The following is a 14,338-nucleotide window of genomic DNA, read 5'->3' on the forward strand; positions in this document are numbered from 1 at the left end:
TGTTAAAGGTAACATGTTTGAACAGTTTTAGGAAATTGTAAAGGTAACATGTTTGAACAGTTTTAGGGAATTGTTAAAGGTAACATGTTTGTACAGTTTTAGGGAATTGTTAAAGGTAACATGTTGGTACACTTTTAGGATGTTAGGGAATTGTTAAAGGTAACATGTTTGAACACTTTTAGGGAATTGTTAAAGGTAACATGTTTGAACACTTTTAGAGGATTGTTAAAGGTAACATGTTTGAACTCTTTTAGGGAATTGTTAAAGGTAACGTGTTTGAACACTTTTAGGGAATTGTTAAAGGTAACATGTTTGTACACTTTTAGGATGTTAGGGAATTGTTAAAGGTAACATGTTTGTACACTTTTAGGATGTTAGGGAATTGTTAAAGGTAACATGTTTGAACACTTTTAGGATGTTAGGGAATTGTTAAAGGTAACATGTTTGAACACTTTTAGAGAATTGTTAAAGGTAACATGTTTGAACAGTTTTAGGGAATTGTTAAAGGTAACATGTTTGAACACTTTTAGAGAATTGTTAAAGGTAACAAGTTTGAACACTTTTAGGGAATTGTTAAAGGTAACATGTTTGTACACTTTTAGGATGTTAGGGAATTGTTAAAGGTAACATGTTTGAACACTTTTAGGGAATTGTTAAAGGTAACATGTTTGAACACTTTTAGGGAATTGTTAAAGGTAACATGTTTGAACACTTGTAGGGAATTGTTAAAGGTAACATGTTTGTACACTTTTAGGATGTTAGGGAATTGTTAAAGGTAACATGTTTGTACACTTTTAGGATGTTAGGGAATTGTTAAAGGTAACATGTTTGAACACTTTTAGGATGTTAGGGAATTGTTAAAGGTAACATGTTTGAACACTTTTAGAGAATTGTTAAAGGTAACATGTTTGAACACTTTTAGGGAGTTGTTAAAGGTAACATGTTTGAACACTTTTAGGGAATTGTTAAAGGTAACATGTTTGTACACTTTTAGGATGTTAGGGAATTGTTAAAGGTAACATGTTTGAACAGTTCAAGGGAATTGTTAAAGGTAACATGTTTGAACACTTTTAGAGAATTGTTAAAGGTAACATGTTTGTACACTTTTAGGATGTTAGAGAATTGTTAAAGGTAACATGTTTGAACACTTTTAGAGAATTGTTAAAGGTAACATGTTTGAACAGTTTTAGGGAATTGTTAAAGGTAACATGTTTGTACACTTTTAGGATGTTAGGGAATTGTTAAAGGTAACATGTTTGTACACTTTTAGGATGTTAGGGAATTGTTAAAGGTAACAAGTTTGAACACTTTTAGGGAATTGTTAAAGGTAACATGTTTGTACACTTTTAGGATGTTAGGGAATTGTTAAAGGTAACATGTTTGTACACTTTTAGGATGTTAGGGAATTGTTAAAGGTAACATGTTTGAACACTTTCAGGGAATTGTTAAAGGTAACATGTTTGAACACGTTTAGGGAATTGTTAAAGGTAACATGTTTGAACACTTTTAGTTCAGCTAGAAAGGTGATTATAGAAGAACAGATGCCCTACCACAATGCTTGTATTATGTCTAGACTTGACCAGACACCTATGGGTAATACTGTAAACCCTGTGTGCAGTTTGCTTATACAGTTGGAGCATGTCTTGTTTTCCATTACATACATTTTGCTTATACAGTTGGAACATGTCTTGTTTTCCATTACATACATTTTGCTTATACAATTGGAACATATCATTTTCCATTACATACATTTCGCTTATACAGTTGGAACATGTCTTGTTTTCCATTACATATATTTCACTTATACAGTTGGAACACGTCTTGTTTTCCATTACATACATTTTGCTTATACAGTTGGAACATGTCTTGTTTTCCATTACATACATTTCACTTATACAGTTGGAACATGTCTTGTTTTCCATTACATACATTTTGAGTCAGTTGATCTTTTGGATGAGATATCAAGCCAATAAATAGACAGAATGTCACCTTCAATTTTCATAACTTTTATCATGCAGTTTGTTGCCAAAGATTGATGCCTGTCAGTTGTTTATAAAATGAAAATAATCTTCAAGCAGTGAATGTAAGAAATTTATGCTAATCTGTAAGGTAGTGATTTTCCAGCTGTTATTTTGAAGCAGTATTTCACAGAATGTGAGCAAATGTGTCCCATTGGGCTACACACCCCATGTGCCTTGTACTAATTGACAACAGACTAACAGGTATCTGCTTTCCTTCTTATGATCAGATGAGGTCTGGGACCATGCAGAAAGCAGACCCATCTATAATGGGAGGAGGAAAGGGTCTTCTTAACCTCCAGAAAACACTAGATTCTTTGAGTCCCTAAAAGAAATAGATTGGCACATTGGTGACAAAGGGCACTCGTCAAATCCAGGAGCATGTGGGATCAATCTCTGCATAGACATACAAGATTCTTGGATGCCTGATGGTTGTTCTAACCATGCCTGTTAGGGTTTGGTCCATGATCCCTTCCAAGGAGGAAATACTGGGGCAAGAGGGAGTAGCATCACTCTCTACAAGCCCATTGCCCAGAGATGGTAGAGAGCAAATCATGCCTCCCCATGATGGAGGAGCTGTATTCTCTCTAAGCCCGTAGCCTAGGGGTTGTAGACAGTGAATTGGGCTCCACATAAGGAAGGAGCAGCACACTCTTGAATGTAGACTGGCGATAATGACAGAGAGAGTGAGCCACCCTGGAAGGGAAGAGCTAGATTTTAGCTCTGTAAGATCTGAACAGAGGCCCTCCTGTAGATCAGTCTCCTTTATGGTCAATGGCTAGTGACCAGTAATTAGCTGGCCACCATTCTGTGGCTGGTACTGGACATCAGTCACCAGTCAGCAAGTACCAGTCATTAGATCCTCTTTGGTACTGGCCATACTTTGTAGTCCTCATTAACATGTATTATTATACCGTATGTAAAAAAAACATGGCTTTACAGTCACCAGTCTGCAAGCGCCAGTCATTAGATCGTGTTTGGTGTGGTGCCATACTTTGTAGTCCTCGTTAACATATATTATTGTTAAAAAAAAATGGCTTTAGACCTCTTTGTGCAATATTGACAAAAAATTAAAACTGTTGTAGTTATTTGTGGGTGGTTGTATCAATAGGTGTCAATGGTGGCTACAGAGAATTTGCGTTGCTGATGAGAAGAAAAATAGAAAACTTGAAACTGCAGTTAAAGTGGGGTGGATAGGATATGCTTTTCCTACTACAACAATTACAGAAAATTCACCATTTGTGTCACAAACCTTGAAAGTTGATTGCCTCCCAGCTTGAACAATGCATTAGGTTACAATGTTTGAAGACTGATCCTGGCACACATTGTATGATATGAGCTGGGTACAAAGGTAGAGAATTTGAGGAATGGTCTTTGTTGTGCCAGAACACTTCTCAGTGATAATTCCCTGGTGTCATTGATCAACAAGTAGAGGAGATCAATGAAACACAATTGCCTGGGCCAAAGATCAGCCATCAGAATGAGCAGCACAACTTTATGAAGAGCCCAAGGGGTTGTTCATTTGCATGGTAGGAACACATAGAAGTACAGGTTTATGTTGTGACCAGTTTTGGGGCTAATTATTTTGTTTTCTTCAAATTATTTGGATTTCAAGTTTGTTTTCCATGGAAATACTAGTACTCTAAATTAATTCTTGGACAAGGACAGTTATCAAAATTTTAGACAGAATTCAAAAACTGGAATATTATTTTCGGTGATTCCACAAAGAACTGTTGACACATTAGTATGATGCTGACCACAACATACGTCATCACCTTCCATTTTGGATTTCATCCGGATTCAAACTCAGTTTTATTAGGACTTTTTATTACTAGGACTTCAATTTTTTAAATCTTGGATTTGATTCATAGACCAAAAGTTCTTTTTCTCATTTTTACCTTATTTTTCAGGAGAAATAAATTATTCATTAAATTTTACAAAGCTTGTTGTCTTCACTTTTTTCTTGTTACATTTTGTAAGAGCCTAAACACTCTTGATCTCCAGTTTCTAATTGGAGTCGGGTATACTCTCCTTGGACTGGGGACTAGTATTAGGAAATGATATAGAAACCCAATAATATCAGGTAAATAAATACAGCACTCTCTCGCTATAAGACCCTTGATTATAACACCGTTTCCTGTTATAAAGAGGATATTACCATCAATCTAATTTATTATGTAGAATGTATTTCATTTTAAGGCACTATGTTCAGAGTCTTCCAAGGACAGCATTAGAGTGATGACAGTATTACGTAGTGCTTGGCTGAGATTATGGGTCCCAGAAGTGTTGCATGTATACCAGAATTTGAACATATGTAAACAACATTTTTTCACAGTGGTTGCATTCCTTCCTTTGAGAGAGAACTGTTTGAATGCCACAATAAAAGGTCCCACGTGTGCATCGATGGATTCCACATATAACATTGCTGACATGAAATCAAGTGCATTGAAATTATCACTCGTTTCAGTGTGAACCTTTATTATGGACTGTAGGTGTGTAATAAAAAGGTTTTAGCATGTTTTATTATCTGGGGGTTATTATTTTCTTCCTGGTGTCTTGTGAGTGTGATTAGGATTTTTAACATAACTTTAAAAAAATTCAGTCATATCGCTATGGTGTCTGCAGTGTGGCAGTTTATATTAATGTCTAGCACTGTGGCATCATGCCGCAGACATGTAGCATGATGTCCCATCCAGTTACATTATCCTGACACCAGGCTGACCAGTCCTAACACTAACCTCTTAATGCTGAGCGCCAAGCGAGGCAGCTGTTAGTACCATTTTTGTAAGTCTTTGGTATAACTTGGCCGGGTTCAAACCTACAACCTCCTGCTTCCAAGACAGACGCTCTAACCACTAGGCCACCAAAGTGGTCTTCTGGTTTCTTGTAATTATACAGTATAATAAATAGTACACAGTTTGGTGGACATGATGAGTTATATGCGTGACCTAATAATTCTGGGTCTTAAAGTTTGCATCATTTTAAAGGTATGGTTTTGTGTCCTTCGATTATATGTTATTTTGTCTTTAATAAATTCATGATGATTTATTTTGCTGCTTTTAACTTTGCTAAAATTACATGGAGCTGCTTCAAGGAATGTGATGATGATTATGTAACAAAATGGGTTTTTGAAGTTGCCAATATTTTCAAATTATTTTGCTCTCATCAATGGATGCAAAAATTATAATAGTATATCTGCATGCTGGAGGTATTTTAGTTTTTACTGCATTTATATATCTGCATCTGGCCTGTCTAAGATAACTTTTATCATAATTGTTTTTTGCTCTAAAATAAGTCAGTAGCAGAGGTACCCGTGATCTAGGCCAAGCACCATAATTAAAGTTAGTTTTTACACCACATCCACCCCATGAAAACTACATATTTTATATAGGAACTGAGAAAATATTATTTTAACACCTGGTTGCAAAGAATCACATTTCTGTAAGAATACTCTGAAAAGAAAATTTAATAATATCATGCAGGGTCTGGAAGGTGAGAATATGAGAGTGGAGCCACTGGGTAAAGATGGAGAGGGGGCACTGTACTGGTATTTCTATGGAAGTCGACTCTATAAGGAAGACCCAGAGCCTGTTGTTGAAGAGGAGCCAAAAGAAAAGAAAAGGTAGTAAATCTTAGCACTTTGTTATTATTAGGTGTAAGCATTTTTCTATTCAGTAAGGAATTTCGGATGGACATTTTTGTATTATGCATGAAAGTACTTTAGGCAAAAGCAAAAAATTACAATCTTCTTTCGTAACAAGGACATAACTCATTACCTGGCACTCATCAGGACAAAAGAAACTGGATCTTTATTTGATTTGCGATTAAAAACTCATTTGGACTTAAATGCCAGAAAACGTTCTGGATTTGGCTTTTGCTTCATTGTCTTATCTAAATCTTTCCCTTCATTTTTATTGGTGGTCTTAATTCTTGATTGTGATCAGTTGCTTTCTTTTTAGCACCCTGATAGTTATAGCCAGTAAAAGAGCAGATAGCTTCATTTTTGTCTTGCCTGCAAAACTAGACCAGAGTTCATGATAAGCTGAGGAACAGGAAATTTTTATGCAGATAATTTGGTTACAAATATATAAAGAGATGTTTTTATGTGTACAGGTTTTTGCAGAACAGTTGAATTTCAAGCATGTCATTATCATCTTATTGCTTCTGGCATAAGCACAGTCTTTTGTGTGATGGTAATAACCCTCCTGGCATAAGCACAGTCTTTTGTGTGATGGTAATGACCCTCCTGGCATAAGCACAGTCTTTTGTGTGATGGTAAGGACCCTCCTGGCATAAGCACAGTCTTTTGTGTGATGGTAATAACCCTCCTGGCATAAGCACAGTCTTTTGTGTGATGGTAATGACCCTCCTGGCATAAGCACAGTCTTTTGTGTGATGGTAATGACCCTCCTGGCATAAGCACAGTCTTTTGTGTGATGGTAAGGACCCTCCTGGCATAAGCACAGTCTTTTGTGTGATGGTAATGATCCTCCTGGCATAAGCACAGTCTTTTGTGTGATGGTAAGGACCCTCCTGGCATAAGCACAGTCTTTTGTGTGATGGTAAGGACCCTCCTCTCATAAGCACAGTCTTTTGTGTGATGGTAATGACCCTTCTGAAAAATAATGTTTTTAAAAAAGACAAAGGTGAGTGTGTATGTTTGTGATTTGGATTTTTAACTTCGCTTCAACAAATTTTCAGCCATTTCACTACGATGTCTGAAGTGTGGCAGTTGATAGTGATGTCTAGCACTTGAGCATCATGCTGCAGACATGTAGCATCATCATGTCCCATCCAATCACATTATCCTGACAAGAGGTCAACCAATGCTAACACTAAACTCTTCTTGCTGAGTGCCAAGCCAGGCATTTGCTAATACCATTTTTATAAGTCTTTGTTATGACTCAGCCACGGGCTTTGAACCCGTGACCTCGCACACCCTGGGTGGATGCGCTATCGACATGGAAACTGGAGCGATCTCAACAAAGTTGAGAGCACAGGTGAAGACATCAAAGAGAACTCAGACCTGGAATGTATGTTTAATGCAGACTCCATCTTGGCTGTGGTGAAGGATAATGATAAAAATGGTGGGAGAACAATGAATGTGAGGACTGAATGGGAGTTTAAAAGTGGAATCAGGAAGTACATTAAAAGCAATTTGTGAGTGGTGTCATACTGCAGGAAAGCAAATCCTTTCGTTCAAAATGGAAACACTAACATGCAGTTATCAGCCTCAGAAGTTATACCAGAGACTCTCAGAAATAACCTGGGGACTCCATGAGTTAAGAAATCAGGGCTTCTCATCCTGAAACTCTATTGAAAGCCCTCACACTCCAAACTAGTCTCAGGAACAAAGTTGTTTGATGAATAAGACTCAGTCCAGTAGCTTGTTCCTAAAATAAACATTTTTTTTTATGTATTAAGTTTTTATCTAAAATTCAGAAAAGTGAAAGATCATTGTCATTTTTCTGTTGGCATTGACATTGCTGTTGGCATAGGCATCAACAATAATGTTTTTGCATTTAGTTCCATTTCAGTTTTTGCTTTAAGCTAACCTTCCCTGACACTTTGGAATGTACGATCTTGAAACTTGATGGTTGTATTCATTGTGAAGGTACTGCTCATAACTGGCAAAATGTCTGTTGATATTTTCACACTCTAATAATTTTGTCAGGTATTTCGAATATGCTTTAATGAAGCAAGTGCTACAGTATTTTGCAGAATTCTCGCTATCACAATCTTAAATTTTGCTTGCCATAGCCAAGTTTCTGCTGAAGAATCCATAAATGTCTAACAGGAGCAGAAAACAGCAGTGTGGAATGTGAGAAGCTCTTATTATTCCTCTCTATTATACAAATGTTAGAACTGTTTGGGGCCAGTGGGCTTTATTTTAGGTGTCTCTAGGAGCAAATATTATTCACTTTTATTATACAAATGTTATAACTGTTTTTGGTCAGTGGGCTTTATTTTAGGTGTCTCTAGGAGCAAATATTAATCCTCATTCCCAGGATAGATAGACCTGAATCCCAATGTGGAATATTTTAAAATAAAATTTTAAGAATCTCCAATTTTAGCAATTTACTCCAGAAAAGTAATCACTGAATATGTTTCCAAAACACCAAGAGTTATGTTCTCTTTGTTTCTCCTATGTTTTATTTGTTTACTAATCAGTGGCTTGCATTGTACAGTTACCACTACTTAACAAGGTGTTGTTATCTTGATTCAAGACTTGCATTGTACAATTCAAGACTTGCATTGTTCAATTACCACTACTTAACAAGGTATGTTGTTATCTTGATTCAAGACTTGCATTGTACAATTACCACTAATTAACAAGGTATGTTGTTATCTTGATTCAAGACTTGCATTGAATTTGGAAATAAGCTATTTGTTATATCTACAGGCATATCTACTTAACGTGCATTCAAGTGATTTTATTTTTTTTATTTATGCTTAATTAATGCTGTTTGCGTTGTCATTGTCCCACACTGGAGCCATTTGAGTATACATGCATTTTTCCATTTCCGATAATGATCATAAACTGAGTAAAATGAAGGGGATTGAAATTAAATGAAGGGGATTGAAATTAGGATGGGATTTACTAAATACACTTTTGGAAGGCATTTTGTTTATATTGTTATGTGTTGAACTGGGCAAAATTCCTCCAAGCTGTCTCTTTACCTCTGTCAGCTTATTGATCTTTTATATAATAACCAATAATTGTGCATAAGAATGACTTGAACAAAAATGTATTTCTAATGTTAGAAAATATGAGATGAAAATCACTTGCACTAGAAATAAGAACATATCCGATAACATCCAAGAATAATATCCAGCCTGTTCAAAAGAATAGGTTGAATAATGCTAATAAGAAGGCAGCATGTGTGATGCCCTTTGTGATGCTTGTTGCAATGCACAGAGTTGTCATTATTGAGAAAGGCTCGGAGGATATTGGGGTATTGCCCAAGGTAAGTAATGTGAAAATTGTATGTGGATCAAAGTTTCTCACACATTCCGTTTACAATCAATATGGCAGCAGCTGTTTGTACTTGATTTGATATTTTTATTGGGTAGTGTTAATTTAAAGTTTGGAAAGGACAGGTGTCAGCTAATTTGAGGATCAGTGTTGAAATAAATAGGGCTGTCAACAGGTACCCGACAATAGTGAAAAACCCGGGCATTGAAAATTAATGATGAGTACCTGTTCACAAAAATAATTTGTCGACAACAGTATCAAAATATCATATATCATCAGCAGTACACTGGTCTGAGTTGCAGCTCCAGTCTGTTATTTAGGAGTAGGACCACCCGTTATGCATCATCATCCCACTACTAAATGGTTGCTGCATGCTGGGTTGTGCAAACAGCTTCACATTTCAAAACATTACTAATAAGTAGATTACTCATGTTAACTTATCACTTACTCATCAGTCAGCGAACGACCGACAAGCTGTGGCTGACTGCGACTGGGGGGGAGGGTGGCAGGGCCAACTAATCTACTGCTGCTATATACACAGCTTATACTACAGTCTCCCAATGCCAAGAGGTCTAGCTTGCCCTATTGTTACATCGATAACAAGTAGGTCAAATGGTCTGCTAGCGAAAACGATTTCTTTCTTAGTTCATTCGTTTTTTAGTTTTTAGGTCATAAAAACATTCAAAAAACATTATATTCTAGTTTTAAATTTTAATATTTTAATGTTTTGCTTACTTAAGTGTAAACCTCCTTTAGTATTCAAGTTCTCAACCAGAAGTTGACTTTCACCACCGTTCGCCATGAGTAATAAATAACAAAACATGCCGTGGAAGTTTATTAATAAGTGAAACGACATTGTAATATTAATTCATTATTAATGACAACTCAAACAAAATTGTTATAGTGCAATTTATAATAGACAATTTGAAGTACAACAGGAAAACAAATTATTTCCGTCGACAGACTTTCAGCTATCTCCCATTGGGTGTGGGTAAAGTGTGAATTAAAAATGCAAAAGTGCATTTTAAAAATGCAGAAAAGAGAATGTGAAATAGTGGATAAAGTGTGGTAAACAATGTGCAAAATGATGTAAATAGTCCGTTCATTTCGTCACCCTACAACAATCCAGGTTTGTGAAAATTTGACATTAGGGTAACTAGGGTTGTATATGTCTTTCATGTTCTAATGGGTACCCCGTTAAATAGTGTAACGGGTACCTGGGTGAGGTTTTCCGTGGTTTTTTGAAAGCTCTAGCTATAAATAGCTACATGCATGCTTTGTGAATCTCTTCAAAACTTTGTTGAACCAGCTGTTAGTGTTGATATGGCGGACTATTGACAGATACCTAAAATTATGAATTGGATTTTTGGAATCTAGTGATCTGTATCTGCCAGGTGAATCAGTCTCAGTGTTTATTCGTTAATAAATCATTACATTTATTCATGACTTAATATTAAACAAACTGTAATTCATTTTTTTAGTACAGAAAGTATTTGTAAAATGAATGTCACTTTTGGGTAGTGACTGTGTGAAAATATTAGGGACCTGATATTCTTGATGACTCTAATGGCACTAAATGTGCTCATTGCATTGGATTACACTTGTGAGTAAATAAATGATAAATACACCATGTTTATTGTAATCTTTAGAAAAATGCCAAGTTCACCAATGGATAATTATGATGGGAATGATTGTATCCACTTTCAGAGATGCAAACGCTTCAGAATTATATTTTGAATTATTATTTCTGTGAAAATTATGCATTCCGAATTTTGTTGACGAAATTCTGGAAAAATCACAATTTTATCAGATTTTGAACAGGAGTTTCTTCTGTGTATTCAGGTAGGAAGAAAAGTACTTTAGGGCAGTATGATAGACTGGTACATAGAATGTAGTTTCTTAGTATAAAGAAACAATGTATTTGAAAGGAAACCAGTCACGTAGACTGTAGATAGGGGAAAATGGCAGGGATGAAAAGATAATTACATGTAACAGTCATAGCTGCTTGCTTTTGGATTTTTAAAAGTTCATCCCATAAACCCTGGGAATTGGGTTCCCAAGCTCTTCTAGCCTGTTCTAAAATAGGTCTAACTAAACCCATGACAGCTATTTTTTTTCACATTTTGTAAGCAGAATGATAAATTACATCTTAATTGGCTGATAGTATGATTTGCTTTGGTGCAAAATTCTTGAATTTGAATGTTCTATTTCAGATTATTAGTGACTCCTAAATATTTCATTTGATCAAGGTTTTAATAGAGAGTACCTTTCAATAAATATGACAATGAATGGTAATTTTTCTTGTCATGTGGATTGTATTGCATTATTGGCACTACTGGGATTGACTATTTCCATCGTCCGACAGCAATCATTCAACTTTGTTCTGCCACTTAGAACGAGTTTGTTTTTGCTACTCATCATAAACTATGAATTATTGCCAGGGAACTTTACACACATTTTCATGCCATGGTCTAGTTTGTCCTTTTCAGACATCCAATATGGCTGCCACAAGAACCATCTTGAAAATCTTTTTACCAATATTCCTTGTAAATTGATGGTCACATCAACATGGGATTCACTGAAAGACTTCATATGACGCTGATTGGTGATAAGTGAAATTGGAACTGATCTGACAACCAGTATGCCAGCCATGGCAGACATTTTCAATATCTTGTTATAACTTCCTAAATGGAAAGTTGGATCAGCATCCGAATTTATGGTTATATCAACAAGGAGTTTTTATAATTTGTCTACAGGGTCCTAAATGAAAATGATGCCAATCTGACATCCAGTATGGTCGCCATGGTAGCCAGCTTGAAGATTTTGTTGTCAGTTCTCCTCAAATAGAAAGTCATATTGTCAAGAGGTTTTTAACAGAAGACTTCATATAATGTGTGGCTGGTCTTGAATGAAAATGTTGCCACTTAGACATATAATTTTTCCACCACAGAGGCAATCTTTCTATTGTATAAAACTACTCCACCTGAATGGATAGTCATATTAACATACGCTTTAACCGAAAGACTTTCAATGATGTCTACTTGGCCCGCAGTGAAAACAGAAAATCTTGATATAGCTAGACTTCCAGAATGGAAAGTGATATGAATTTGAGGTGTTCACTTGGAGGCTTCTTATGGTATCTAATTGGTCTTGAATAAAAATTGTTCTAGTCTGATATCCAGTATGGATACCACATCGGCCTTCTTGAAAATCGCATTGTTAACTCCCTTTCAGATGGAATGATATATCAACCTAAGGCTTTTTCTCCAAGACTCTGAATGAAGTATACATGGTATTGAATGAAAATGGTACCTTTTTTTTTACATCAGTATGGCCATGATAAAAGCCATGTTGAAAATCTTACTTCTGCACCTCCTAAATGAAAATTCATATCAAAATAGGGTTTCACTAGAAGACTAATAATAATATCTAGTTTGTCCTAAATGAAAATGGTGACAAGCTGACTCTAGATATGTCTGCCACATTAGATGTATTGAAAGTTTTGTCGCTAATTCTCATGAATGGTTGGTTGTATTGGCATGGGGATTTCACCAAATGTTCTAATGCAGACCTGCTAAGTCTTATGAAAATTACCTTTAAAATACGGACTTAATGGCATACTAGCAAAAACTACGGGAAAATGATCATTGCTGAAAATCCGCATAATTGGTTCATCTGTGTTTTATTTGGATCAGGGTTTCATCTTAGAGTTAGTGGAATTAGTCAGGGAACCAGGCTAATTTTACAGCAGCACCCAAGACACTTTAAACTGCACCTATTTGTTCATGCAAAGTTTCTGCATGATCAGACTGTTGATTATAGAATTTTTAAAAATGGCGTCCAGAAAGTGATGTATGTTTAAGACGAAAGGGAAAATAAGCTTCTAGAAAAGTGTTAATAATCAACACAGAAGAAAAAAAAGGAGTATTCAGATTCTTGTGAATAAAAGCTGGAAAGGACACAATTACGTTTATTGTACATCACATGCCAATTTGAGTATGTCTCGTGGCGGGAGATATGATTGCTCTCGTCATGTGAAATGGAAAAGAATTTCCAAGAATTATGTTAAGTTGAGAGATAGCAACAAGCCATTGAGCTGCATAGAGTTTGGTTTGTGCAACTTTACTAGTAGTAAATAAAGTCTACGCTTACTTTACAAACTTTTCAGTTGAACATAATCTTTATCGTCAATGCGTCAAACTTTAAATTATGTTTTCCAGCTTTACTATAGCAGTTATTGATATTTTGTTACTCACTCAAAATGTTCAATCTTACGAGGAAAAAATCAACTGTTTTACTGAGACTGACTCATCAGGATTGGAAGGTCTGAGATTATGTTTGATGCTTGACAATATGCATAGTACTGTATATACTTGCTTATAAGTTAGGTACTTATAGAATTTCTTCCCACTTCAGAGACTGGCATTCTGACCCGACTTTAATCAGACTTGGTAAATAGGCTAATAATGACAGGTTGTTGTTGATTTTGATTATGAGCAGGACTTGTGCTTATTTATGTCATCTTGGCTGCGGTCATTTTCTGCTCTATAGGCAGAAACAGTGATTTTTGCTCACCTGACCACAAGGCTGAGTGAGTGTATGGCATGGCCTGCATCCATCATACATCATACATTATCAGTCACATATCAATGAGGTGATCTTACAACTGACTGGTTACCTTGTTACCACTCTAGAGGTTATATTTCTGATAAAGTTTTCATCAAACTTAGAATGCATACTCATAGAGACCTGCCTGCCCTTGCGATTTTGCTGTAATTCTTATGAAAATTACCCTTACAATATGGACTTGTGGATTTTTAAAAAAAGTTACGGAAATAAGATTGTTGCAGTAAAATCCAAATAATTGGCTTGTCCATGTTTCATTTGGATCTGGGTTTCATATTAGATTTAGTGTTAATCAGGAAATCAGACTAACTTTACAGTAGTATTTTCAGAATCTTCAAACCGCATACATTTTTTCATGCTGAGCATCTTCATCATTAAACTGTTGATTATAGACATTTAAAGAAATGGCATCCAACAAGCGACATATGTTGAAAATGATAGAGAAAATAAGCCTCTTAAAAAGTGTTAATAATCTGTACAGAAGGATCAAAAGGAATATTCAGATTCTTAAGAATAAAAGCAGGAAAGAACACAGTTAAGTTTGTTGGACATCACATGTCGATTTGAGTATGTCTCATGGCAGGAGATATGATAGCCATCATCATGTGAAGTTGGGGGAAAAAAATTCCAAGATTTATATCAAGTTGTTAGATGGCAACAAAGCCATTGAACTGCTTAGGGATTGGAACCAAACTGGATGTAAATTTGGTTGTCACTG

The 14,338-nt window shown here is 35.7% G+C and overlaps 1 protein-coding gene across 2 annotated transcripts in view; it reads left to right on the plus strand.

Moving 5' to 3' along the window:
* LOC149784835 (uncharacterized) overlaps nt 1-14,338 on the plus strand; it is a 165,884-nt gene that overhangs the window by 20,340 nt on the left and 131,206 nt on the right. For both annotated transcript variants that reach the window (XM_089978396.1, XM_089978397.1), the window contains exon 5: nt 5,501-5,640. In XM_089978396.1, coding sequence (XP_089834522.1) covers nt 5,501-5,640 — 140 coding nt within the window. The remainder of the gene's footprint in view (nt 1-5,500; nt 5,641-14,338) is intronic.

Source organism: Sinohyriopsis cumingii, chromosome 13, assembly GCF_028554795.1.
Source record: "Sinohyriopsis cumingii isolate HCF-2022 chromosome 13, ASM2855479v2, whole genome shotgun sequence".
Lineage (NCBI taxonomy): Eukaryota > Metazoa > Mollusca > Bivalvia > Unionida > Unionidae > Sinohyriopsis > Sinohyriopsis cumingii.